The sequence below is a fragment of the Sylvia atricapilla genome, chromosome Z, assembly GCF_009819655.1.
Source record: "Sylvia atricapilla isolate bSylAtr1 chromosome Z, bSylAtr1.pri, whole genome shotgun sequence".
Taxonomy (NCBI): domain Eukaryota; kingdom Metazoa; phylum Chordata; class Aves; order Passeriformes; family Sylviidae; genus Sylvia; species Sylvia atricapilla.
Window position 1 is genome coordinate 54,029,127 of NC_089174.1, and position 26,869 is coordinate 54,055,995.

The 26,869-nt window shown below is 39.8% G+C and overlaps 1 protein-coding gene across 1 annotated transcript; it reads left to right on the forward strand.

Moving 5' to 3' along the window:
* The first annotated feature begins 14,994 nt into the window (after positions 1–14,994).
* RFK (riboflavin kinase) lies at positions 14,995–19,006 on the forward strand. Its single transcript, XM_066339608.1, has 4 exons — positions 14,995–15,279; positions 16,818–16,969; positions 18,235–18,337; positions 18,867–19,006. The coding sequence occupies exons 1-4, from the start codon at positions 15,198–15,200 to the stop codon at positions 18,995–18,997; spliced, it is 468 nt and encodes a 155-aa protein (XP_066195705.1). The 5' UTR covers positions 14,995–15,197; the 3' UTR covers positions 18,998–19,006.
* Positions 19,007–26,869: the final 7,863 nt, after the last annotated feature.

Below are 26,869 nucleotides of genomic sequence, written 5' to 3' on the forward strand. Positions count from 1 at the left end.
AAATAGAGTGCAATGATGAGAAAAAAAAAAAAAAAAAGGACAAAACTAAAAATACCCTCCTCTTAATCCCTCTGGCTTCTTCTCAGGTTCAACTTCACCCCTTCATTTCTGACTCTTTCTACTTCTTCCCTCCTGAGTGCTGCAGGGGCATGAAGAATGATGATTGCCATCAGTCCATCATTGTTCCTCTCTGCCAGTCCTTCATCCTGATGCTGTTTATCCCTTCCATGTCCTTCACAGGCTCACATGCTTCACACAAACTGCACTAGAGTGGGTCCTTACAATGGCTGCTGTCCTTGAGGAACAGACTGCTCCAGCATGGGTTCCTGTCCCAGGTAGCTGCTCCTGACAGGAACCTCCTCCTGCATGAGCTTTCTACTGCCTACGGCTTTCACCAAAACACACATCCAGCAGCTCCTTATGTGATCTTCCATGGGCTGCATGTGGATATCTGTTCAACTGGGGTCCTTCGTGGGGTGCAGGGGGACAACCTCCTCCACTATGTTCTCCTCCACGGCCTGCAGAAGAACCTCTGCTCCAGCATCTGAAGCACCTCCTCCCCACTGGTGTCCGTAGGGCTATTTTTTCCATATTTTTCTTACTCTTCTCTCTGACAGCTGCTGTAGAGTGGCTGTTATGCTTTTTGAAATATGTTATACCAGAGGTGCCATGAAGAGTCACTTACAGGTTCAGCATTGTCCATCTTGGAACTGTCTGGAACAAGCTGAGTCCCTTACAAGGTGTCCCCTGAACTCTGCCCACCACACCCCACCTACTTTGCCAAATAAACCAAATTGAACCACTTAGATTATTTTTTGTTACTCTGATCCAGTGAAGAAGTATGACTTGCTGATTGCACTGAGAAGGTGAGAAGCAAGCCTGATGTTCCCATGTCTGGGGAAATGAACAGTTCCTCTTGCTGACTGCTTTCACAAGAATAGTGAAAGCTCAGCCTGGTGTAGCCTGGCAAAGACAGTATTTTAACCAGGAGAATCAGTCATGGTCCTCCTAAGACATTAAGAAATGAGAAAAACTTCAATGGTCAAAACTATTTCAAGTTGTATTTATGAAAATTATCATTTGTCTTAGAAAGTTCCCTCTCTAAAAGCAATAATAAATCAATACTGATATTATGTATAGAACTGTAAATACATACATACATACATACATACATACATGCAAATCTATGTGTTATACATCAGGAATTCTGAACTAATGTTTGAATTGGTTCTGCTTGTTCTCTACGTTTTGGAAACATTTCACAAATTTCAGAGCTTGGTCTCACAATTGCTTACAGGTGATCGAACTGCAGACTTCTGAAAGGACTGCAGTGTTATCTACAATGCTATGTTCAAGCCCTTTCTTTGATTGTCTATTGACAGTTTCACAAGTCAGCTTTCCCAGTGAAGTTTGTCTCATGTCTCCTTCTTTGCTTTATTGAAGCTGTTTTTAGAGCTGTATGGTGGGTTGGTCTTGGCTGGATGCCAGGTGCCCACCAAATCTGCTCCATCACTCCTCTTCCTTAGCTGGACAGGGTAGAGAAAAAATACAACAAAAAGCTTGTGGGTCAAAGAAGGGCAAGGACACATCACTCAGCAATTACGGTCACAAGCAAAACAAACCCAACTTGAGGAAACAAGTTTATTACTGATCAAATCAGAGTAATGTCATGTTAAAGAGAAATAAACTAAATCTTAAAAACATCTTTCCCCTTACCTTCTTCCTGTGATCAGCTTCACTCCTGATTTTCTCTGTCTTTGCAAGGGAGACAGGCAAGGAATAGAGGCTGTTTTCAGTTTGTCATGTGTTGTATCTGCCGTTCCTTCCTCCTCAGGGGAAGGATTCCAGTGTGGGGTCCCTGCCATGGGAGACAATCCTCCATAAACTTCTCCATTTTGTGTTCTTCCCATAATCCGCAGCTCTTCATGAACTGCTCTGGCATAGGTCCCTTCTATAGAGCACAGTCCTTCGGGAATGGACTGCTCCATCATGGGTCACCTGTGGGGTCCCAAATACTGCCAGCAAACTTGCTCCAGTGTGGGCTTGTTTCCATGGGGTCACAGCCTCCTTCAGGCACCCATGTGCTTTGGGGTGGTATTCTCCAGGGGCAGTAGATAGGTTTTTGCTTCACCATGGGCATTCATGGGGCTGCAGGGGATGTCTGCTTCACTGTAAAGTATAATATGTGTAGCTAATATGATTTCATGCTATATTGTCTGTTATTGCTACTTGTAGACAGGAGAAAAAAGAATTCTGTATCAACACTTTCCAGCATATCCAAACATAAATGTCAGCTTAGGACCATGAACCTAAAGTTTCTTTAAATGTTATTTGTATGTACAGAATAAGCCTCCTATCTTTACTTTGTTCTGTCTTTAGCATTAAGCTTTCAACATTGACTCATAATTTCCCTATATGGCTTGCCTTATGGCATTTTGTGTAAATTCTGTAAAAAGGTGGTATTTTTGTTATTTCTGCATTATTTTTTCATTTAAGACTTTCACGGTGTTTTATTGATTGTTGTGGGTTCCTTTTTTATAGCAGGGTTGCTATAAAAAACTGTACTGGCATCAGCTGAAAACTTTTCAATATTTCAATTTAAAGGGTTGGGTTTTTTTTACTAAAACCTGCTGTGCAGGAATCAGAATATCCTTCTCTGTCCCTCTGGGCAGTCAGTCTCCATATAGCATGTTCATAAATGTACTACTGTATATGTGATTCCTGAGAAACTGCATGAAGTATGAAATCTGAACACATGAATTTTCCCATACTCCCATAGGAATTCTTTTGCATCATGTCAGTTGTGAAAAAAATTGATAGACTGATATTTTCCATCACTGGACTACGTTCTCCATTCCCTAAGGAAATAATAAACTGTTGAGAATTGTTAGGATTAACAGCCTTGCTTATCAAGCTAAAGTACTTGAGGCCTTAGGCTGCAAGAACTCTCTGAGAGTGAATCTTTTGTAAAGCTAATGGTGCAACCACAAAAGTAGCTGAAAGTGGCAGATACAATCAGAATGAAGCTAAGAACCAAGGAAATATTTCTGAGGAACATGGTAATTTCTCAGACAAATGTCTGCCCAGCAACCATAGTATAGTTGGGGTGTGTGGTCTGGAATGGGGGTCCCTCCTTGGACCACACAGCTCAAGTTCCTTTCTGTGTTAATTAAAGAAACAAGTTATTTACTCAGCAGACTGGTGGCCTGTCTTCTTCAGGCAGGAACCTAGGGCTGAGCCCTGTTGAGGTGGCATCTGTAAAATCCCTAACATGGACTAGGAGGCAGCTGCATAATTCCCACAACGCAAGATTGTCATTCACTTGTATATTTAGTAACTTGAATCTATAATAAGAATGGTCCTCTGGTATCTGATTCAATTATTTCCTTTTTTGGGACTTCACTGTAAGGTCACCACATTTTCATATAAACTGCACATTACCATAAATTACAATGAGTTTATTCATGCAACTAGATACAGCTGCTTGTTGCTCCTAGAGTGGTGCACTGCAGCATGAGAGTGTAATTTCATTTTTAAGGAATTTCATCATTGTCCACAGGCTTTTGAAGATGGTCTAAGTTCTTGGAAATAGAGCAATTTTATCAAAAGGGTAGATATTGCTGGGATGTGTATTTTGTTGTACCTTTATACAATCTTTCACTGAGCCCTTTCCCCTGGTGATTTTCCAGACTCCAGTTTTCAAATCTGCCTTGTTTCTTTATGTTACCAAGAGTTAGTGGTTTGGTTATTGTTCTGCCTGAAGGGTACATGTGGGGTCCTAATTACAAACCAGTCAGTTTATGTTCTGCATTTCACCACTCATTTTCTTCTTTTGTTTTCTTAAGTTTAAATCTCTGTCTTATGTAAATATTTAATTCAGGTTTGCATGTCTCATGTCTGTAACAGACAGATGCTGAACAAAAGCTTCCCTAAGATTTTAAGACTGCTTATAAAATTGAGGTCTCTTGTAAGAACTTCCTAAATTTCTTCTTCATACCTGTTACCTTTTAACAGTTTTATACTTTCTAAGTCAAAAATACTTAGTACCTTTCCTTAGTACTACCTGCTGAACATGTAGTTTCACTCATGTATCAGTCAGTAAAGTAATCTCAATATCCAGGACAAAACAAGTTTCTTTGTGTTATAGTTTAACCCTAGTTGAGAACCAACCATCTAGCTGCTTGCTTACTTCCTTACAGCAGTACAGGGGAGAGGATCAGAAGGGTAAAAGTGAAAAAAAACCATGGGTTGAGATAAGGACAGTTTAATAGGTAAGGCAAAAACTGTGCAGATAAGCAAAGCAAAACCAAAAATTTGTTCTCTTCTTCCCATGGGCAGGCAGGTGTTCAGCTATTCCCAGGAAAGCAGGGCACCATCACTGATAACAGTCAATCTGGGGTATCCCTTGGGTCAGTTGGAGTTAGCTGTCTCAGATATACCCCCTTTCAACCTTTCAACTCTTTGTGCATTCCCAGCTGAATTGCTGGTGGGGTGAGGAGCAGAAAAGACGTGGAGAAAAAGCACACTTCTCACTTTTTTTTTTTTTTTTTTTTTTTTTTTTTCTTTTTTTTTTTTCTTTTTCTGGCAGCTTCAGTAAACCTTCCTGAGGGACAAAATTTCTGCTGGATCTCTCTGGGTTTTTTTCCATTGGTCCTTCTATTTCTAAGCCTTACCTTATCATGATAAACATATAAACATAAGTGGTGGTGTTCTGTGGCAGAATTAAATATTTTTAGAAAGGAAACAACCAAAAAAACAGGAAGTATTTTTCTCTTGATGATGAGTTACAGATAAGAACCTTGTCAGAAAGAAAGGGTTTCATTTCTTGTTATCAACATTGTACTTAATCCTCAGTAGCAGCTCAGTTACCCTAACAGCTCAAAAGAATGAAACTGTTGAAAAAATAGCAAAAACATGTTTCTAATGCAAACCAAGACAAAATAGGACTTGATGTATGGATTTTCTTGTATCTGTAGTTTCTGAATTAAACAGAGAAGGCACTTAGTTCTTCACTGAAGTGCTTTTAGGTTTATTGATTAAATGTTCTGCAGAGATGTAGAGATTGCATTGCTGCAGTCATTACTGTCCAAGTATTTTGCAACTTTAGCTTCTTGCAGCGACTCCTCAGTAATATTTCAAGAGATGATCAGGACAATTTATGGTCTGAACACAAAACATATAAATATTCATTTAAATCTCAGAGTGAGATCCAGTGTTGACAGTTTTGTTTCTTTGGCATACTGCTGCGGGTTTCTGTATCAAGTAGTGTATTAATAGAATATTCTGGGAAACTAGTCTGGTACTCAAAAACAAAGGCACAATCATGTATCATTCACCCCACTTCTCCTTTCCTATACACGCATGGCAAGAGCTATGCTCAAAGACAAAAAGATTTTAAAAATTCCTTATCCCCCCACAGCAAAATATTGCATTGCACATTCTAATTATGAAGAAGCATAAAGTGAAATAGTAGATGGTTCATGCTGAACATTCTGAGGATTTGGTAATTAAGCAAGTACATGTTGTAGGATCTTTTCTGTATCAGTCATGATTCTTCAGAAATTGGTTCAGGATCAAAAGTTGATTGAATAAAAATCACTGTATATAATACCAAATAATGCACAGAAAATAATTACCTCAACTTTGGAATTTATGAATTAAAAAATCACTTAGTTTTTTACCAGTTTGAAACTGAAAAATCCATATGCCTGGGAAACATATAAATGGACAACTTGCCCACAGGAGCAAAACAGATGTGGTTTCATTTTATTGTGAAAAAGTGAAGTATAAAGGGAGGCATTCCGATAATTTATTTTTATTGAAACCATTATTATTCAATTGATTTTAAATATATACACTGACTATTTAAAGTAATCTACTGACTATTTATCTGAAATCAGAATTAGCTTGATCTGTAAGTACCCTTAAGTAAGTTGATGCAATCTTTTTGGATTTCAGTAAAGCTTTGCATGCTTTGTCCTAGAGGATCCTTCTGGACAAAATGTGCAGCCCAAAGCTGGATAAACACATCATGGATGGCTGGGCAACTGGCTCATGGGTCAGGCACGGGGGGTTACAGTGAATGGGGTGACTGGGGGACCTGTCACTGCTGGGGTTCCACAGGACTCCATCCTCAGCCCTGTGCCCTTCAGCATCTTCATAAATGACTTGGATGTAGGACTGAAGAAATACTCAGCAAGTCCACAGACCATACAAAACTGGGAGGAGCTGCTCACTCTCTCAAAGGCAGGGAGGCCCTGAAGAGAAGCCTTAACAAATCCAGGGTCTGGGCAATCACCAACCATATGAAGTTCAACAAGAGAAACTGCACCAGGGGTGGGGCAGCCCTGGATGTCTGGACAGACTGGGAAATGAGATGCTGGAGAGTAGTGCCATGGAAAGGGGCCTTGGGAGTCCTGGTCAGTGTCAAGTTGAACATGAGCCAGCAGTGCCCTGGCAGCCAGGAGGGCCAACCCTGTCCTGGGGGGCATCAGGCACAGCATCACCAGCTGGGCAAGGGAGGGGATTGTCCTGCTCTGCTCTGAGCTGGGGCAGCCTCGCCTCCAGTGCTGGGGGCTGGCTTGGGTGCCACAATATAAGAAAGAGAGTGTCCAAAGAAGGGTCACAAAAATGGCTGAAGAGCCTTGAGGGAAAGCTCCTCATCTGAGGAGCAGCTGAGTCACTTGGTCTGTTCTGCCGGGAGGAGACTGAGGACAGACTTCACTGCAGCTACAACTTCCTCGTGAGGGGAAGAGGAGGGGCAGACACTGATGTCTTCTCTGCGGACAGAAAGGAATGGCCTGTCAGGGGAGGGTTAGGTTAAATACCAAGAAAATGTTCTTTACCCAGAGGGTGGTTGGACACTGAACAGGGAACAGGGAAACGGTCACAACAGCATGCTTTACAGAATTTGCCTGTTTCTTTGTTTCTAAATTCAACATTCTGGAGGATTATCAGTTGCTGGTTAAGGAGTGATGTGGAGAGTGAGGTGTCAGAAACAGAGGAGTGTGGTGAACTGGAAGATTAGAAAAAGTGTAACTGTATTTGCTGATGCTGTGTGTTATTTCACAGCTTCTCAAAGAGTTTTCAAAATATTTCAAACTTCTGGGTCATTTGGTGTTAGGTCAGCAAGTCTGCTGACAACACTAAGCTCTGTGGTGTGGTCAACACCCTGGAGGGCAGGGATGCCATCCAGAGGGACTTTGATAGATGGGCCCATGCAAACCTTATGAAGTTTCAACAAGGCCAAGCACAATGTCCTGCACTTGGATCAGGGCATTGCCAAGCACAAATACAGGCTGGGAGGAGAATGGATTGAAAGCAGCCCAGAGGAGAACTTGGGTGTGTTGGCTGACAAGAAACTTGAAGTGACATGGCCATGTGTGCTTGCAGCTCAGAAAGCCAGTTGTATCCTGGGCTACATCAAAAGCAGCATGGCCAGCAGAGTAAGGGGGAGGATTCTGCTTCCCTAGTCTGCTCTTGTAAGACCCCACTTGGACTGCTTCATCCAGCTCTGGGAAGTTTTGTAGCAAATGCAGGGGTGGGCCACCAACATGATCAAAGTGTTGCAGCACCTCTCCCGTGAATGAGAGGCTGAGAGAAATGGTATTGATCAGGTTGGCGAAGAGAAGACTCTGGGGAGACCTAAGAACAGCTTTTCAATTCCTAAAGCGGGCTTATAAGAAAGCGTGAGAGTGACTTTTAACAGGAATATTTAGTGATAGGAAGTAGTGGCTTTAAACTGTAGATATAGATTAGATATAAGGAAGAAATTTTTTATTGTGAGGCTGGTGAGGTGCTGAAACAGGTAGTCCAGAGAAGTTGTGGATGCTCCATCTCTAGAATTGTTTAACGCCAGGTTGGATGGGGCTCTGAGTAATCTGGTTAAATAGAAGTTGTCCCCTCCCATGCTGGAGATTTGAACTAGATTTTTAAGGTCCCTTTCAACCCAAACAATTTTATGATTCTAAATTCTTTCACAAGGCAACAGATTCAGAAACTTATTTTCTAGTTTATAGGCCTATTATGGGCTGTAAACATTTATTAAATACTTGGCATAAAAACAAATGTGTGGCTCAAAACATGCGGTTCACACTGCAACAAAAACAAATGTTTATACAGATTTTCTTCCATGGCTTCATTTCTCCTTAAAAGAAGATGTTAGTTTGCTCAGATTTTTTTTTTTTTTTAATATATATTCTCAGCATCAGATAAAACAGTTTGAGTGCTTTTGTGCCACTTTCTTAGTTATCTACAGGGACAGTTAATGATAGTTGAAGTCACTTGTCAGATGTGAGAAAATATTACTTCTCTGCTCTAAAGGAAGGAAGTGGATGATCATTCAAACCACCCCAGGATATGGTGCCCTTTCTCACTCACCAGTAAATGTTTTGCAATATCTCAAAATACTTGTTCCACATCAGTACATTCTGGTTGCCAAGTACATGCAAGTTGACAGCATTCATGACTGTCTGGTTTATTTTTTAGGCAATGAAGGATTGTATTAATCTTTGTTAGTTATATTATTATATTAAACCCATCTGATACTACACTGATGATGACTATGAAAAGCCCTTAGTTTTGGAGGTAATTAGTTCTTTAATGTAAAGCAGGCTCTACTGAATTTTCTGCTCAACCTGTTTTGTAGCATAAATTATGGGTTCCCACTGCTATTTCTTTGCCAAGGTAAACAGTGTGGGGCAAAATAAGCAATCCATGTGCAGGAGGTAGGGATGTTAATAATGCAGAAAAACAGGTTAGAACATTTCCACATGAAGCTAGTACTGATTTAGGTGACTTGTTCTGAACCTCTGCAGCTCAGGATACCCTTGAGAAAGTAAGTGGAATAGATGTCCTAAAACAATCCTGAGCTTTCGGGTTTTGTTTGTTTTTGTTGGGTTTGGATGAGAAGCTTTTCCTTGTTTGGTTTTTTTTTTTTTTGGGGGGGGGGGGGGGCGGGGGGCGGAGAATGATTTTTGATTATAATTTCCAATGAGAAAAACAGTCATTTTCATTGCAGTTGGATGCAGCTGAACTGAGAATATTGAAGAAACAGCACACAGTGTTTCCACAGTATAATTAATTTAGCAACAAACATACCAGCTGCATTATTCAGAGCAAGCCTTGTATCACTTCTGGGATTCTTCTTTATACATGTCTTTTGTATTCATAGCTTTGGTGTGATTAAGAAAATAAGTAGGGCATAGGGCAGCACTCAGCTAGGCTTACTAGTGACTGCACTCTGCCCATAGTGAAGCAATTTTTGGGAGACTGAATGCAGCCTAACTCTTCTGTCTTCAGCACTGTTGCATCTGGCACAGGCTACTTGCAGAAAACTGGGATTGTGTGCATGGCAAATGGGATGTAGCCCAAATATCAAGGAAATTATGGGTAACACTTTTCTCTTGCTGTTGTGCAAATACTTCCTGTGTTAAGAAGACACAAGTTTGAGGTCAAATAGTACGTTTGAAGAAAGAAGGATTTCTTTGCAGTGGCTGACACAAGCAACGATTAGCGCTATTTCCTCGACAGGCAGTAGTAAAAAGATTGGTATTGAAAGAGTGATTACGTTATACAGATGGCAGTGCTGTCACAAATACAGGCATGCCTTGAACATGAATCACATATTGGTGTAGGTGCAGAAATATCAAAAACTACAGATTCCTTTTAACAATGAGAAATTTTCACCATAATCTTTCTTGTTTGCTCATCTGTTGCTTATTCTCTGATCAAGGCTGGAACAGCAAGCCCAGGGAAGGACAGAAGTAAATTATCTTAAAAACTATAATTAGTATGTACAGAAAAACATTGTAGCTACTTTCTTCATTACATCCTTTCTGCAATCTAAGTCACTAGGACAATAATTTTAATTTTCTGCTCTTTCTGATATTACTGAATAGGTGAAAAACTGTTATCCCTCATAGGCTGAAAACTAACAAAATCTCTCCTGTAAAGAGAATAGAGGTCAGTGCCTAGGCATGGTATTCCTGGACATAAAAAAGCAAATCTACCATTTGGGCAGTATATCTCTTGTGGTTTTGAGAGTGTACTGTTCTTCACAGCATTTCCATTAATTGATTCAGCAGTTACTGGCTCAATCTTTTTATTCTTTATGTTGTTATGAAACCAATTCCTCCAGTAAAGACAAGCAGTTTTGATTAACTGATTTACTTTTGTTTGTAAAGTGTTCCCAAACTTAAGAAGCTTTATGAACATCAAATATCTGCTCCTTTTATCTCCATACGCATTCCCACTTGAGCTTATGCCCTTCTAACAGACTTTTCTCTCTGATTGCCTTTTTCTGTAAGCCTTTAGCACCTTTGTCTTCTATTATTATTAAAACAGAAAATAAGAGCCAAGTTGTATTAAGTTCTAGGTCAGAAAATATTTTGGAATCTAATTTTTGTTTGCTTTACAACTCATGGAAAGCAGAAATTATGCAGAGCCACCAAAATCTGTAATTAAGTTATTTCTGGTATTTCTTACATTCAATGAGCTGAAAAATCTATTGCCTGTCCCATTGTTTATTACTTTATTACTTTCTTAATAGACCTCAGCTATCTCTGTTACTTCCTGTCACACCATTTCCTACGTTTCTTGCATACCATTTCTGCAGAAGTAGCTTGACACCTACCTCCCAGTTGCCCAACATCTATTCATCTGCAAACATCATGACAGTACAGTAAACATCTCCTAACCTTCTGACCCAGATCTCCAGTCTTGTTCTTCAACATTCCACTGTGGGACTCCTGATAGCAATCTGTGTTGATTGTTGAGAAATGCAAGGTATTTTGGACCAGAGTCTGTCAAACATAAGAGAATCTCATTTTGTTATCCTCAAGGTGGTAAGCTGCCTGAACTGCCTTGCCCTATATTACTTTCCTTGTGCTGCCAAAGCCTCTGTAGATAGAATTCTCCAGAATATTTTGCCAAACGGTTAGTTGATGGCTGCTTTTATAATATGGGACAGACTGTATTTTGATGCGGGCCAACTGCAGCTGAAAAAAAAAATGTGTGACAATACACCTGCCATTCAGATGGCCATCATATTATTTAACATAATCAGTTACTTACAGTTACTTAATCTGAGACACCTATTAAAACATTTTTGGGAAATGGACAAAGAGGGAGGGGACTTAAAATGCATTTAAAAGCTTTAAAATAAAACAAAACAAAACAAAACAAAACAGCTTGGTTGCTTAAGAAATATTAAAATTTAGAGAATTTTGAGCACTAAACATGAAGCATGTCCACATGGCACAATACAGTACTGTACAGAGACAATGTCTGAAAGCAACGCTGTGTATTTTTCAAGGAGCTAATTGAGGATTTGGTGTGGAGAAATGACTCCAGAGAGACAAAAAGGGATTCAAAAGCTGAAGGAATTCTGGAGAATCGACATAAACTCAGAAAGAGCATAAAGTTCTATGCCTTTATGTAATACTTCTATAATACCTGAAATGCACCAGGTTCTGTCTTTCACACAGTTTAATACATACAAATGATAGTTCTTAGAATTTTATGCAATTACAGATGTTCAGCAGATAGCATCAGCTATGCCTTATTAAACAGATATTCATAGTACCTGTTGTGTCACTGATGTAATGTGCAGGTATTTTTCCTAGAAGAAAGTGATCTATTGAGCTAGAACAAAACTTTAGACTGCTAAAAACAATTTCTTTAAAAAAGTAAAATAATAGCTTTTGTGGTTTTCTATTCCAGAAAAACTAAAATACAGAGAAAGTACTTTCAAAACAGGTATTTGTTAGATATTGTAGCAAGAGTGTTTTGTACATCTCTGTGATTTCATCACCTGGTTTCAGCACACTAAAATAAGGAGTGCCAGGGCGTCCTTGAATTGAACTCCCGAATCAATAAGTGCTTTGTTGTGCTGGGAATGGAAACTTCCAAAGAACCGGCTAAAATGCTACAAGTTTTACTACAAGTCACTCTTTTCTCTGAGTCAGCTCCTGAATATTTCACTGAGCTTGGTGTAACCAGAATTTCCAGTTTGGCTGGGACAGCCCGAAAATATTCCAGTATCCAGCAGATACGGTTCTGCTATTTTTCCACACCACATGAAGGAAACAGGATATTCCTGCTCTCACCTTAAGCCTTGCTTAGGAATGCAGGCTTTTGCAGCACAGTAGTAAGAGACAGGGACTCTGGCACAGGGTTGTGACGTGATACAAGTCTTATGTTTTACTGCAAAACAAGATGAACAGAGTATGTTCTACTCTACATTAAATGTTGGTTAGTATGATGAGTCCTCAAAGCTTATGTTCAACTAGGTAACCTGATATGGGCCCGACTCAGGTGACATAACACGTGCTCTCTTTTCTTTATTCTAGTTTCTGTGGCTGTACGCATATCCTAGAAAAAAAGAAAAATACTTTTTCACTGACAATAACTATAACTATTGTAAATAGGGAACAGAAGTTCTTCCCTAGCTGCCTGAAATAGCACCTGAGTTTTCTCACGGAACGTAGGAACTATCAAATTGTTCTTCTCTTGACTGACAGTGCTAGAAGACATGTTCATCACTAAAATTTGATGCTGTTTTTGGAAGAAACATGTCTACCAACTCTACTAAATTTTAGTAGAGTTAACTACTCTAAATTTCAGTAGAAGTAATTAAATTCTACTTGTTCGAGATTCACCGCCCCCCCACGCTCCAATATGAACATAGTTAATAACAAAAGAAAAATGAGGACATAGTATGAAAGATGGCTAATGTTTTAGCTGGATCATGGCAGCCCATCATGATTACTGATACAAATTATTAATATTACAACTGTTTGAGAGAATGAGATAGAAGTCGTCAGTTAGACTTCTGTGAAATTACTTAATCACACAGTTCTTAAACATACTTCCTTGATTGAGTAGTTCTCAAGGTCTTCTCAATTTCTGAGGTTGTAAACCTTTTGCCCAAACCTACAGACGCTGAAAAAGAAGTCACCGCGTGCCATCGTGTGGATATCACAAGAACAACATCTGTTCTGAAAAGATGGATTCGTTAAAAAAAAAGAAAAAAAAAAAAAAAAAAGGCGTGAGGAGGTGGGGGAAGAACACAAATGTTTATGTCCTTGAAGTCGCGAGGAAACTCATTCCAGAAAACAGAGGGGTTCTGTTTCCATTTCTTGCTTTTCAGTTAAAATAGACTAGAAATGCTAATGGCCGTGAGGTCACACTGTCACCAGTTAATGATCTGTCATTAGTTCAGTAACTAGGCAATGACTTCAGGATTTAGACGTCATATCCAACACACTTCCATTACGAAACATCACTTTAAACACTCTTTGTAACATTATCCTCTACACACTCAGAGACAGAATTGACCTGACAGTAGCATACTTAGGACATCTTTCTCTTCCTCTTTTTCTTCTTATACTCTCACCACTCTGTTGCAAGTTCCAGTTTCAAATATGGTCATTCTCTAAGACAGTCAAAGCTACTCAAAATGAAGTAATGCATTTAAATGTTATCATGAAAAGGCTGGCATGAAGAGAAATGAAAGAAGGAAAGGAGGATAAGTTTGAGACAAAATCACTTTTTTTCTTTGCTTTCTTATATAAAACAGCTTGTGTCCACAACTTCCATGAACAGTTAGTGCATTATAATATGATATATGTCAGTTTCTCAGAACATTTCCCATTTTAAAAAGTTATTTAATTGGAATACAATTAAATACAAACACAAGCATAGACATTTACATTGTTTTTCCAAATTCAAGGAAAGTCCTGAAATATTTTTAGTACTTACATCAAACTGTTGAAATTAGAAACTGTGTTCTGGAACGGGGGAAAGAAAAGAAGGTGCCAATTCCCTCCAAGGACTATCTGGATGGTGTTTTTGACTAACTAGTTACATGTTTAAACACAAATATGCTTATGTGTAGCACAGCAGTGCTGAATGAGGCCCTAGAACTCAAATGGCCTATAGTATTACTGATACAAAGAGACTGTCTGATGGTGAGCTGGCTGTTCTGTAATTTACCAGGATTATGTACGTCTTTCACAATAATACTATTTTGAACTCATGCAATCTCAAAATTTAAGTCGGATCAGTCAGGGCAATAGAAAAAAGTGCTAACCATCTAAACAAATTAATAAGCTTTATCAACATGAAGGACAACTGGAGACAGGAAGTGAAGGAAGAGAAATACTCAGATACCCTTCATTTTCCTTTGAGTGAAAACAGTATGAGCACTGTTGTCTTGCTGCTTTTTTTCCAGAGATCCCTGCACCAGCGGCGGTAATGGCAGACAGGGAGACGTGAGCGTGTTGGTAAAGCACAGGTGAGTAAAAATGGTTTGGGCTTTTGGTTTGGTTTTGGTTTGGTTTTAGTTTGATTTGCTCGTGGAGTTTGGTTGTTCGGATTATTTGGTTTGTTTTGTTTTAAGCAAGCAACTGCAGTTCGCTGTAGCATGTCACAAAAAGACCTGTTCTCGCGGCTCTCCTGACTATCTGCTGTGCACTGAAGCACGTGGCCTTTTCTGAGCGAAAATGCAAATCTAGGCCCACCAAGGGAGAAACATTCCCTATCTCCATGCGTAAGCGCGGCGTGCGAGGTGCAGCTTTTCGAGTAAGAGGGTCGGAATGCGGCAGCTGGTGCAGAGCAGTCACAGCTGTCACTGCGGTTTCCATGGAAGAAACTGCAGGACGGGCCAACCCAGCTGCCCTAGCTGAGCCGAGAGTGACCATACCTGTGAGCAGGAACGAGGGAACGGCGGTGACCGCGACGGGCGACACCCGCCGGCAGCGGGCGCAAGGCTCGCCGCCCAGGCAAGCGCCGCCGCCGACATGCCCCGCCCCTGAAAAAGCCCCGCCCCCTGGAAGGCACCGCCCCTGAAAAAGCTCCGCCCCCGAAAAAAGCCCCGCCCCTGAAAAAGCCCCGCCCCTGGAAGGCCCCGCCCCTGGAAGGCCCCGCCCCTGGAAGGCCCCGCCCCTGGAAGGCCCCGCCCCTGGAAGGCCCCGCCCCTGGAAGGCCCCGCCCGGCCGGATTCTGCGGCCGCCGCAGCCACCCGCCGCCGGCCCCGCGGGGGATGGCGCACTGGGCATGCGGCGCGGGCACGTCCACTCCGGAGGGAGGAGCCGCCGGAGCGTTGTGCGCGCGGAGCGCGCCGCCCCGTTCCTCCCCTGCCGTTGGTAGCGCCCCGTGCGGGAGGCGGCGGTGAGCGGCGCGGCGGGCCCGGGGCCATGAGGCACCTGCCGTACTTCTGCCGCGGGGAGGTGGTGAAGGGCTTCGGCAGGGGCTCCAAGGAGCTGGGCATCCCCACCGGTGAGTGGGCGCAGAGGGCACACACCTTCGCGGAACAACACGGGCGGAGTGTCCGCGGGACTGGGCCCAGCCGTGGGGTTTGGGGTCCGCGCCGGGTCGCGGGAGCGCTCCCGCCGGCGAGACCGTGGGCCGGGGGTTCTGCAGCCGCGTCCCTGGAGCGGGGCCGCGCCTGCTCCTCCCAAACACCGGTGTGACTAAGCTCGGCTGACCTCGGCGGCCGCCCGGCTGCCCTGCCCAGCTTTCCGAGAACGGCCCTGCCTTGTTACCTACCCGCGTTTTCCGGACGCTTTCCCCCACGCCCCTACACTGTTACTTAGTCTTGCACCTTCCCTTCTGTTATTCTCTAAGCACCAGTTTGTAAAGAAGTTTTCCTGAATCATGATGTTTGTTCTTTTTCTCATCTCGTGATCGTCAGGATGTACAGGGTGTAGATAAGTGTCACATTCTCGGTGCGGTGGTGTGGCAGCCAATATCCCTTCTCATAAACCTCCGATAGGAATAAGAAAGGCAATAGGCACTGGGAATCTCTCCAAGGAAGAAAGTTCAAAGGGAGTAAAGCAGAGTTTGAAACAGCAAGGTGCGCTTGGCCTACAAAGAATATATTTTTCTATTGCCCATCTCTGTTACAGTTGTCTAAATGCATGGCAGATGCATACTGCAAGAGAATCTTGGTCTTACTTAGACAGACATTGAAGTCAGTAGTCATATTGCACTACATCTGACAGACAAGAAACTTTATAAGACCACTCTTGTAGTGCTGGATTTCTGACATCTGTTCCTGAGAACATTTCACATTTTTCTCTAGATTGTTTATAAATGATGTGTGGGTATTAGGAAACAGGGAAAGGAAGCTGTTACTGTCGGCGAGGTTTGATAAAAATTTGGTAACCATCTAGTTCTTTCAAGTCAGTTTGGTATCTTGCATGAAGAGATCTGTTCAGCTGGGAAATAGAGGTAGGATGGTAATTTTGAGAGAAGGTTAAATTCAGTCAAAAGGAAATTTTGTTCTATTGTAAATATGTAGTTTACAAAGAAAATCTCAAATCCACAGATGGCTCTGAAAGGGAACTTGTGCAAAAATTGACAGATGGCTAAACAATTATCACATTTGCTTCTACATAGTTTATTTCATCAGTAAGTATTTTACTGATAAATTGTTCTGAGATGCTATTTTATAGTGCAGTTGATTTTTTCCCCTCTCATTTTTCATCATATTAAAGTTGTGGTAATTGTCCTAATAATGAAATACGCTCTGGCTGTATGTATGATGTGTATTAATTATTATTGCGGAAGAGAAGGAAAACAATACAATACAGTGTGTATGTATGTAGGAGATGTAATAACTCTGGTATTGCCACAGTGACTGAATTTTATGAAGCTGTTTATACTTTGCCATTGATATGTTGCATTATTTTCATCACCAGTGTTGTGTTTGTAAATAGTATGTAGGCAGAGTTTGGCTTTTAAGTATTTGAAGATCCTGTTATATACTTACTTGACTTACACAAAGTCACTCACACGTTGTACAATTTTTACAGCTAACTTTGCTGAGCAAGTAGTTGAAAGCTTTCCATCTGATATCCCTACTGGTATATACTATGGATGGGCCTGTGTTGGAAATGGAGAAGTGCATAAAATGGTTTTAAGCATAGGATGGAATCCCTTCTATAAGAACATTAAGAAATCAGTGGTAAGAATTTTTCTTTTTGTGGGATTTTTATTGTAATAAAAGACTGGATGAATTTCAACAAGATACACAAAATTTGATTGATGAATGATGTCTTAGAATTTATGCACCATGAGAAATGCATTTGTTATCTATATAATATTTGTGTTCTGAAAAGAATATACTCTCTATAGCCAGAGAGTATGAAGATAAACAGAGTTTTTCTTTCTTCTGTTCTACCATTTCTTAACTACTTCTAAAATTAAAATACAACAGTACTTAAAATGATGGTTGCTTAACTTGCTGGTAGCAAATTGAGCATAAACTTGGTTTATGCATTGTAATGCATTGAATTTACTGGTTATGAGAGCCCTAGCATAAGCTGGAACATAGTAATAGTTTATTGTTCTCTGAGCTGTGACAGCTGAGGATTTTTTTGCTATGATGTGCTGGTGCTTTTCCTGAGTCTTGCAGAACTCTCTTTTACTTATTGAAAACCATTTTATTTGTACATTAATCTCAACGTCTGTTTGTCTTAGACAAATGCATACTTTAAAATTTTTTTGCAGATAATTTTTCTGAGCAAGTAGTTAAAAGCTTCCCAAATGATAGCTCTGCTGGTAGATATTGTGGGTTGGCCTATTTTGGAGCAGAAGTTCTGCATGAAAAAGTTTTGAGTGTCAGGTGAAACCATGTCTTAGCCTGGACTTTCTCTTCAATTTTCTCATTCAGTTCCCTGAGGAGATGGTTGTAAAAGCTCTCCTTGAGCCACCTACTTCTGTCAAAATATTCATCATTTATTTGAATGTATCCACTTGTTGATAAAGTAACATTTCCTGCCTTGGAAGTTTTGAAGCATTTCTCCTGATGTCTAGGGATGTGGGTTTGGGTTTTTTTTTTTTTAATTGATTTGTTAATTCGGTCTTTTTGTTTGGTTTGGGGGCTTTTTGGTTTAGTGGGTGGTTTTTTTGGGTGTTTTTTTTTTGTGTTGGTTGGTTTGTGTGTTTGTGTTTTTGTTTGGTTGTTTTTGTTGTTGTTGTTGTTTTTCCATTTCTTTTTCTCTCTATACACCTTTTAAGGGAGTAATTTTTTTTTTAATTCCATGCAGAGTGCAATTGTACTTCCTAATACAAACTAAAACTATGGCCTTTCAATTTTTGGTTTATACATGCTATAACATTTTTTATCTGTTGAGAACTTGAATGTTGGATATTAGGCCTAAATGGTTACAGAGAGGGAAATAAACTCTTAAGTTCATAATAATTGACCACCTACTTCTCTTCCTTTAGGAAACACACATTATTCACACCTTCAAAGAAGATTTTTATGGAGAAATTCTCAGTATAGTCATAACTGGATACATTCGACCAGAAAAAAACTTTGATTCCTTAGGTCAGTATTGGAGGTCTCCCTCAAACTAGTTTCTTCTTTGCCTTACTCATGCAAGTTTTGTGTCTTCACTGTATCTCCTTCCATCATGAGATGTTTTATTGGTTAACCTTTGAAATTTCAGTAAAATGTCTATGTAATTTAAAAAAAAAAAAAAAAACCCACACACCCACATTTTCATATCACACTGAAAACCTTTGCTCTTCTTTCACTTGTCTGAGGAGTAATGCTAAAATAATGGGCTTGTCATGAAAGTCAAATGTACTGATTTCTTCTTAAAATGCAGTTTTATTAGTATTGAAACAGAACTGTTAATGTTTCTTTTGGCAAACGAAGAGTACAGTGCTGGTAATGGGTAAAAAGGCATCTTTAGCAAAAAAAGACATTTTAAAAGGAGAGAATTCTGCCTTTCAAACCTCATGGTTATATTCTACTTCCATTATTGTTGTTGGAAATTGTGCCTTCTTTTCAATTTTTACTTTGTTCAGAATACAAACCAACTTTTAAATATCCTGTTTCTTACCTTTTGCAGATGCACTCATTTCGGCAATTCAGGAAGATATTGAAGAAGCAAAAAGACAGCTAGATCTACCAGAACATCTTAAACTCAAAGAAGATAACTTTTTTCATCTGCCAGAAGGCAAAATAGTAAACAACCACTGAGAAAACCCATACAGCCTTTTTTTTTTCTTTAGATTTTTTTTCTTATTTTCTCCCCTGTCATGGAACTTTCGTATTTGCACTGCTCTCATAGACACTTTTGTGTCATATATATGTTAGGTGACATGAGATCAGAACCAGCCATACAAGATGATTTCCGTTTTCTTTGGTTAAGTCATCATAAGTCATGCAGAAGAACTAGAAGGCTGTACAACATCATTATAGATAAACTGTGTATCCTAAAGATACCAGGTCTTTAGAGATCTGAGCACATTCAAAACATTACCAAAGTTAATTGTAATGCTAAGGTGTGGTTAGCTCATTTAATGAAGAATGCCTGTTTTTAACATAATGTTCTTCCAGCTTCTTTTCCCATTTTTTATGTCATTCTTAGATCTGGGTTTTAGCTTAGAAAATAGTGGTATTGATTGGCTCAGAAAATTCCTGTAGTTAGATATGATTAAATAACAATAGCAGGATTAATTCCCTGTAGTTCTTGTTTTTTATATACTACACAGCTGTTGTGGTTGAAGCTGTTACTTTAATTGAATTTTTTTATTTTAAGTTTATTTGAAATGAAAGAAAGTGCTGTTGCTCATTGTGTTGCTAGAATCTGAGCTATACTTCTTCACACTTGACTGAACATATGATAACACATGATTTAAGTGTAGTTTAATTCTGAAGGTGTTTCACTTAATTTCAGAAAATGCATTAAAGTGTGAAAGCTGATAATCTTTAAGGTTCAGGTGCAAAAGATGCAGAAACCATGTAACAAGACTTCTGCTCCTTGCACCTTAAAGGAAAATAGGTAGTGAGACACAAATTTGCGTTTTGTGTGCTGCTGATATTTTTCATAGGAAAATCTTGAGGTTATTCACTGCACTGGCAATAAAATGTCTGACTTCAAGGTTGGTATTATAGTAAGGCACAGAAAAATCTCATCAACACTTTGTACTAAGTGCAGGTAAGAGTCAAGGTTTTGGCAGACTAAATAGATACACAAATGAAAGCCTTTGGGGATTTATTGCATAATATATCAACACTATACTGAATATTGGTTATTTTTTACAAGTAGTTGCAGTCAGTCTTACTCTGAAATATGGGGATACAAGTGAGGGTTGGACTAGATGATCTCTGAAGGTCCCTTACAACCTTAACTATTCTGTGATAGATAAGGGGAAGGAGTACTGGGAGAGTTGATGGTAATTTGAAAAATATTTTGGAAAGTATTTAATGTATAATTCAGTATCTATTCTTCTTTTCCTCTGATAAATTTTTCTCTCCCTTGGTGAATAGAAGCAGGTTAGTTACAGTGATTGTCACATTCATAACTTTTACATCACCCTGCATGATGAGAATATGTCAGCTTTATGAATATGTCTGGGACATATTCTGAAATTCAAAGTACTTCTTTAATTATGTCTCAGCTGTGATTGTCTGAACTGTGGTGTTCAATACGGAATGCACAATTTCTGTAGTGAAATTTGATGACTTTACTCCTTGTTCTAGTCTAATCCTACTTCTCACTCTAGAACTTTAGACAGTTTTAGCAGGGTAGCTGCTTGGGTCTTTGTGGCAGGTGTTGTCAAGATGATAGTTTCACTTCATATTGCTTTGAATTCTAGCCAGTATCATGGGCTATTATTAGGGGAGAGATCTTGAGGAAATCAAGGGCTTATGTTTGTTCTTTAGGACTTCAAGAGGAAACTTGATTTTGGTTAAATGAACTGTTCCCCAGTGCTGTTGATACCAGAGGCAGATACAAATTTTGGAGAGGGACATGGGACAATATGTGTTCTTTTAAAGGAGAAGAGAAGTAATTTAGTAATCTTTTTACTGTATAATGTGTTGGAAACTGTGTTTCTAAAAAGTCCATAGAAGAATTGTTTTGCAAGATTGATGATTTTAATTCATTTTAAAAAAGGAATTTTAAAAAGGAGAGATGAAAGGAGAACATTTTGCTAAGAGTTTATGCATTCTACAGATTGTAGTAATGTTAAAATCATATATTTTAGTACTCCTTTTAGAGAAAAAACAGAGGCCACAGTAGTCAGCAGAGTATGTTGTCAACAATAGATTGTTGTTCACCATGGTACTGTAGCTGAACAGTCATAGCTGCCTTTAAAAATGATTTTTTTGCCAGTAATGTCTTGGGTCTGTTGTGGAAATTATGGTGCCTTAAGCTGGTTCTGGATAATACTTTTCTGTATCTGCTAATAAATGCCACTATCAAAAATTCAGTTCACCATTTGGTATAGAACTGCTGTGCAATGAATAGAGAACAGTAGCAAAGGGAAAACTTGAAAGACTTAATTTGCTCTCAAATGCTAACTGAGATATGATATATGCATACACTGAACTAAGGAACTGCTCTTTCTGTGTTTGTCTTCAAAGAGAGTGTGTTAGTACATCCATTTGGCTGAGTGTACCTGACCGTGTTATTTAAGAGAAAATGTTATACATCACTCTTTAAGCTCAATACATAATTAATTCCTAGCACAGTATAAACTTTATGAAGGCTTATATTTTTGTATTATGTACAAGTAGCTGTATTTTGGTTGATGTTGTTGCACTGTACCATTACTAAAGGAACTGCAATTGACAAATTTATTATTCTTGTCTTGGGTTTTCTTTCCTTTGCCACTCCTAGCAATGTTAGTTGTCTCAGTTTTAGACAAAGCTTTATGGGGGTGGCAGCCTTATTTTTAATCTTCACATGATTTTGTATTCCTCTTTATTACTAAAGGTGCAATGATTACATTTCAGGGGGGTTCCACAGAACTCTGTCCAAGTTACAGGGTGATCATGAGGTTTTTAGGGGTATCTAACACACACAAGAAAAATCCACTTAAGAATTGTGGCTTAAAAATTAGTCCTTCTCACAATTAATTCCTTTGTAAAGATATGTCTTTAGTAATTAACAGCTCTAAAGCTGTTTATTATCAAAAATGTGAAGGAATTATTTTAAGGCTCAGCTCTTATATTTAGCCATCTGACCATACTGACAACAAATAACAGCACTTTCATGCACATCTATGTAAAGACTTTGTTCTTCACAGCAAGTGACTATAAAGATCATCCTCTTCTGTAGTATTATGTATCCAGCAATGCTAAAAAAATTGCTTTGTTGTGTCCCTTTAAATGTGCTTTAAGGGACACCTTAAGTGTCCCTTTGTGTCCCACTGAGTGCTGTTTATTCCCTTTTGCATAATTTGAAAGTGCTGAACCACTTTAAAAGATAAATAGAAAATTTTTGTTGTGAATGCTCTCCGCTTCTTTCAGTTCTCTGTAGCCTGAGACGATTGTAAAGAAGATGGAAAAAGTCATGTTTGCCAGTGTACTTCTGGACTCTATTTAACTTTGCGATAAATTCAAACTCTTCGTGATGAAATGCTATTTAAACCACTGGAATTAGAGTAATTAGGTGTTAATGATCTATAGAATATTTCTGATATTTTTTCATACAGATGAGGAATACTGTGGAGGTACTTGGTGGAAGAAGTCATGTCATAAATGCAGTTTTACTGGGAATCATACTATAAGAGTATGACAAAAAAATTAGCTTTGAGGAACACAGGTGCACCAGATGACACCAACAAGTCTGGGTACAAGAGCTACTGTATTATGAATTACTTTCCAACTATAATTCCATTGTAGTAAACTACTGGCACCCATCCCTTGTTTATCTCTGTGTGTTTTGGTAGTGACGGACATGGTTCTTCCTAGAAGTTCAAGGGCATGCTTTGGGTGTTTGTAGTAGTTACAGTGCACTCATACCTATTGGCAAAGGATTTGCTCTCTAAACTGTGGATGGAAATATATTCTCCTAAAGCAGTGTGCATCTGGAAGCCTACAAAATAGTCAAGTAAAGCTTTAGAAAAACTGCTTTTAGAAACCATGCCCTTGTCATGATCTTTGTTGTCTGAAATCTAGAGCTCAGCATGCTAGGAAAGTGTTAAATACAGTGCAGTAATTCTATAAGAAAGGCAGCATAGAAAATCCATAAAGTAGTAAGAATTTCTTAAACACTGACTTTCCTCCTATTCACATCATCTTCCTTGTCCCCAGAAGTCCATTTTGAAAAATATATTGAACTGTTGCCATCCTATTGCATATATGCTGTATCATCATCTCCAGTCTCAATCACCTGATGTTCTTGTAGTAGTTGCTTATGTGGGAAGGAAAGGCTTTGGATTGATTTACAGCCTCTCATACCCTCCTCCATTAACAGCTGTGGCTTTGCCTTGCTTTATTCTCCAGATGCGTGTAACGGTTCTAAGTAAAAGGAAAAGTTGATTAACTGGTAAGAAAGTAATTGGTTTGGATTTTCCTCTCTGGTGGTAGAATGGATTCTAGTACACAGTCATCTGATAACTGCAATTTAAAAAAACTGAAATTATGTGAGGTCAAGTAGGACGAGTCTTTGTTTTAACTGACCTGGTAGAAGTGTAGGTTAGAGTACCATATTTAATGTTTTGGAAATACTATCTTCCAATACCACAGTTGTACTCTCATAGCTGTGATGGTATAAGGCTAAAGAAAAGGAGGTTGGTAGGGCAGCTATAGGGTTTTTTATTAGACTAAGGATAGTCAGAAGCAGAGAAGCTAGCAGGGACACAGACACAACTTAGTTCTAACCTTAGGCTAGAAACATTTTTAACTTTAGTATCTAGAAAAAATTGAAGACTGGTTGTGTGGCCTGGGCCTGCTTTTCCCAGTTCTATCTGTTTGGTTTAATTGCACTTTATTCACTCCACAAATCTATATGCGAGATGCTGTAAATTTTTCTGAGAGGTAGAAATCAAGGTTGTTTCAAAGCCAATGAGGTGATTTTGGCATGATGATACAGATTGCTGTCCTATGAAATGGGTATTTTCTAGTCAACTGTTTTATGAAAAGCACAGATATTCTAAAAACCGTAGGAGAAAAGATGACATGTCGCAAATCAGCTGCAGGTAAGCCTGGCCTGATCTGGTGATGGAGCAGAGCCATTATGTTGTGTGCCTTCAGCTCAGCCTCATGCTTCTGCTGTTTTCTGCTTTTCATTTTTAAATGTCAGCCTAGTCAGTCATAAAGCCTTTAAATGCCAGTGCTTCTCTTCATCAAGGTCATACCTTGGGATTTTTGCTACAGTCAAAGCAACCTGGGATGTCTACCAGTTTGAGTCACCACAGGAAGGTGGGCAGCAGCCTTCTTCAGTGTACAGTGACATGTTAGCTGGACACAAGAGAAAAACAAAAATAAGAATATTAAAAGATAACCTATCCTTATAGGAATATTCTCTATTGTTCACATTGTGTTCCATAGTTAAAAGTTCAGTGTACAAATGACAGGAGAGAATGCGTCCAAATGGTCACCTCTTATCCTGGTATCTATCTCCTGGACTTTGTATTCATCTGCAAAACAGCCTGAGTTGCATATTTCACCAATAAACTTTTTCTGTGTACGCAAGGTACACACCCAAATGCTCTCTTTCCTAGAGAAAACAGTTAAGGCAATATCACAACACAAAAGTAATCTAACTTCCTTTCAAATATGCATTGAGCACTTTTGTTTGTCTTCAAAAAGAATCACATGAGATTTCCAGCAGGAGAATGTCAGTATTAAAAAAAAGATTCCTAAGCCTGGCCTTGAAACTGTGTACCCACAAAGCAGATTTTCTGCGTGTTTTGAAATCTGTGAAAGAGCTTTTAATGAGCTGCAGGGACTCTGATGGACTTTGGCCTTTTTTCTTTCTCCTTGTTATCATGATTCTTTCATCTGCTCTGAAGAGGTGTCCCAGAGAATTTGCAGAGTCCTGGCGGGATTTTTAATATAATGCACATAACAGAAGAAAGATGCAGACTGTCAGGGCAAATGTGGAGCATGAAACCCAGGCTGAAGTGCTGAGCCGCTGCAGACACCAGCAAAGTGTCAGGTGTAACAGCCTGTGCTGCATAACTGAGGGTCTGAAAGGAAGAGTGAGCAATGGCAAATGAGTTCAGGAGGGATGTAACTCTCTTGGTTTATAAGCTGTACTAAACATTTAATGCTTCTGTTGGATATGCTTCATTGACTTTTGGTCTTTTGTTGTGGACCGCTGATGCAGATGGCAAATGCCAGAACCTTCCCAAAATGAAGCCGCCTGGGCAGGCACACGAGCCATCACACTGCCCACACGGTCACACAATGGGTAGAAGTTGGTGAATGAGAGGTGGGAAGGGTCTTCTCTGTGGGGTTGCAGTGGGGTTTATTGGAGTCACACCAAAGGGTTCCAGGGACAGAAGACCAAGGGCAATGGAGGGTATAGGTTTAAGTGTAGGGGAAGCGGAGGTGGAGCAGAGCATCAGATCAAATGGTCTGAGGGTGCAGGGGCGGGGTAAAGGGTAACAACCAATGGAGGATGCCAGGGTGGATAGGCAGGGATACAGAAACCAGTGAGGACTGAAGGAATGGAAAACATTCTGGGGAAGAGACATATATGGGAAACCAGGGCTGGAACCAGGGTGACATAATCTTAAATCATCTTAATAAACCAATGGAGTAATGGAACCTGAAAGACAGTGACATGTTGCTATAATGATCCATAGGAGAGAAGCCTTTCTCAGCATATTGACAGATCCTCTAGCGGCAAGTTCTTCTGGGGCACCACAGTCTTTGTTTAAGGAAATAAATTGAGGCAGGCATTTATTGTGAAAAACTCTTCATAGCCTTAACCAATTACTTTCCTAGGGCCATTCTCTCTAACCTGATTGCCCAGCTTTTTTATTTTCTCTTGTCAGCTCCAGTTTCTCCTGGCAGCCAGAGCTAATTGTGGTGCAGGGTGAAGCTTTAAGGGCCGGCAAACTAGGTGTCTGCTTCTCACGGTGAGGTCAGAGGCAAAAGAGGAGCTGATTGGGGCACTCAAAACTTGCAAGTTAGTTTCAGTGACAAGCAACAAGACCTTCCAGGAGCTGGACTGCACCTCCCTGGTCACCCAGCAGTACAGTCACCTCAGTGCAGAAGTAGTGGAGCAAGATGAGACAGAAGATGCTAGTTTAATGTGAAGGGCATGTGGACCAGGAAGGAAAAACAGTAACTCAGGTCCCTGAGACTGGAAACAGTCACTGGGTCCAGATATAGCATATTTACCTGGATGCTGGTGAGGATATCTCATTGAAGAGCTGCTGCCAAATTTTTTTCTAGGAGGTAGAAATCAGGATGGTTAGAAAGGACTGCAGTATTTCATCCCCACTCGGTTATGCTTTTTTTTCATATTTCTCCTTTCTGAAGGGCTGAAATCCCTTTCAGCTGAGCACACCAGCCAGTCAGCTAGTGGGGACAAAAAATAGTGGCACAGTAACTTGACCAATTTCAAGGTCTCTCTTTTCAAAGATAATAGTGCAAATACAAGGTTAGTGAATCTTTAGTGAAACTAATCTGAGTGTTAGCAAAATTATTGTTGACTACCCTAGGAAAAAAAATAAAAAAGAAGCCAGTAGTATTCAATGTGGTCTGTCCCACTAACTCATCCTGCTATCTGAATTTAAGCCATGTGCAGGTGGAGGGGTGTGTCTCATCTCCAGCCTTCAGGGGCTGCAGAGACCAACCCAGTGCCCCATGATTTCTTGTAGAAAGCTTCGACAAGCCTCTTTGTTGTATCCATGTATTAGTTAAATATTTTGGTATAGATTAGTAGTACCACTACTAGTAGAGTGAAGGACTAGAGGCACAAAGACTTTTTAAAATGTCTTTTCCATTTTCCTGTATGTTTTGTTCTTCCTGGGAGAATTATAATTTTGTTCTGGTTTCCTTAGCTGTTTTCAGTGGAAGGATGTGGATGTCTTGCAAGGCTTCCTTCACTGGCAAGGTCCTAAGAGTTTAGAAAATTTCTTTCTCTCACTGACATACTGTCTA

Coding starts and splice junctions, on each gene's coding strand:
- RFK (XM_066339608.1), top strand. CDS start 15,198: ATGAGGCACCTGCCGTACTTCTGCCGCGGGGAGGTGGTGAAGGGCTTC. Junction 16,970..18,234: donor AGAACATTAAGAAATCAGTG/GTAAGAATTTTT, acceptor CTCTTCCTTTAG/GAAACACACATTATTCACAC. Junction 18,338..18,866: donor AAAAAACTTTGATTCCTTAG/GTCAGTATTGGA, acceptor TACCTTTTGCAG/ATGCACTCATTTCGGCAATT.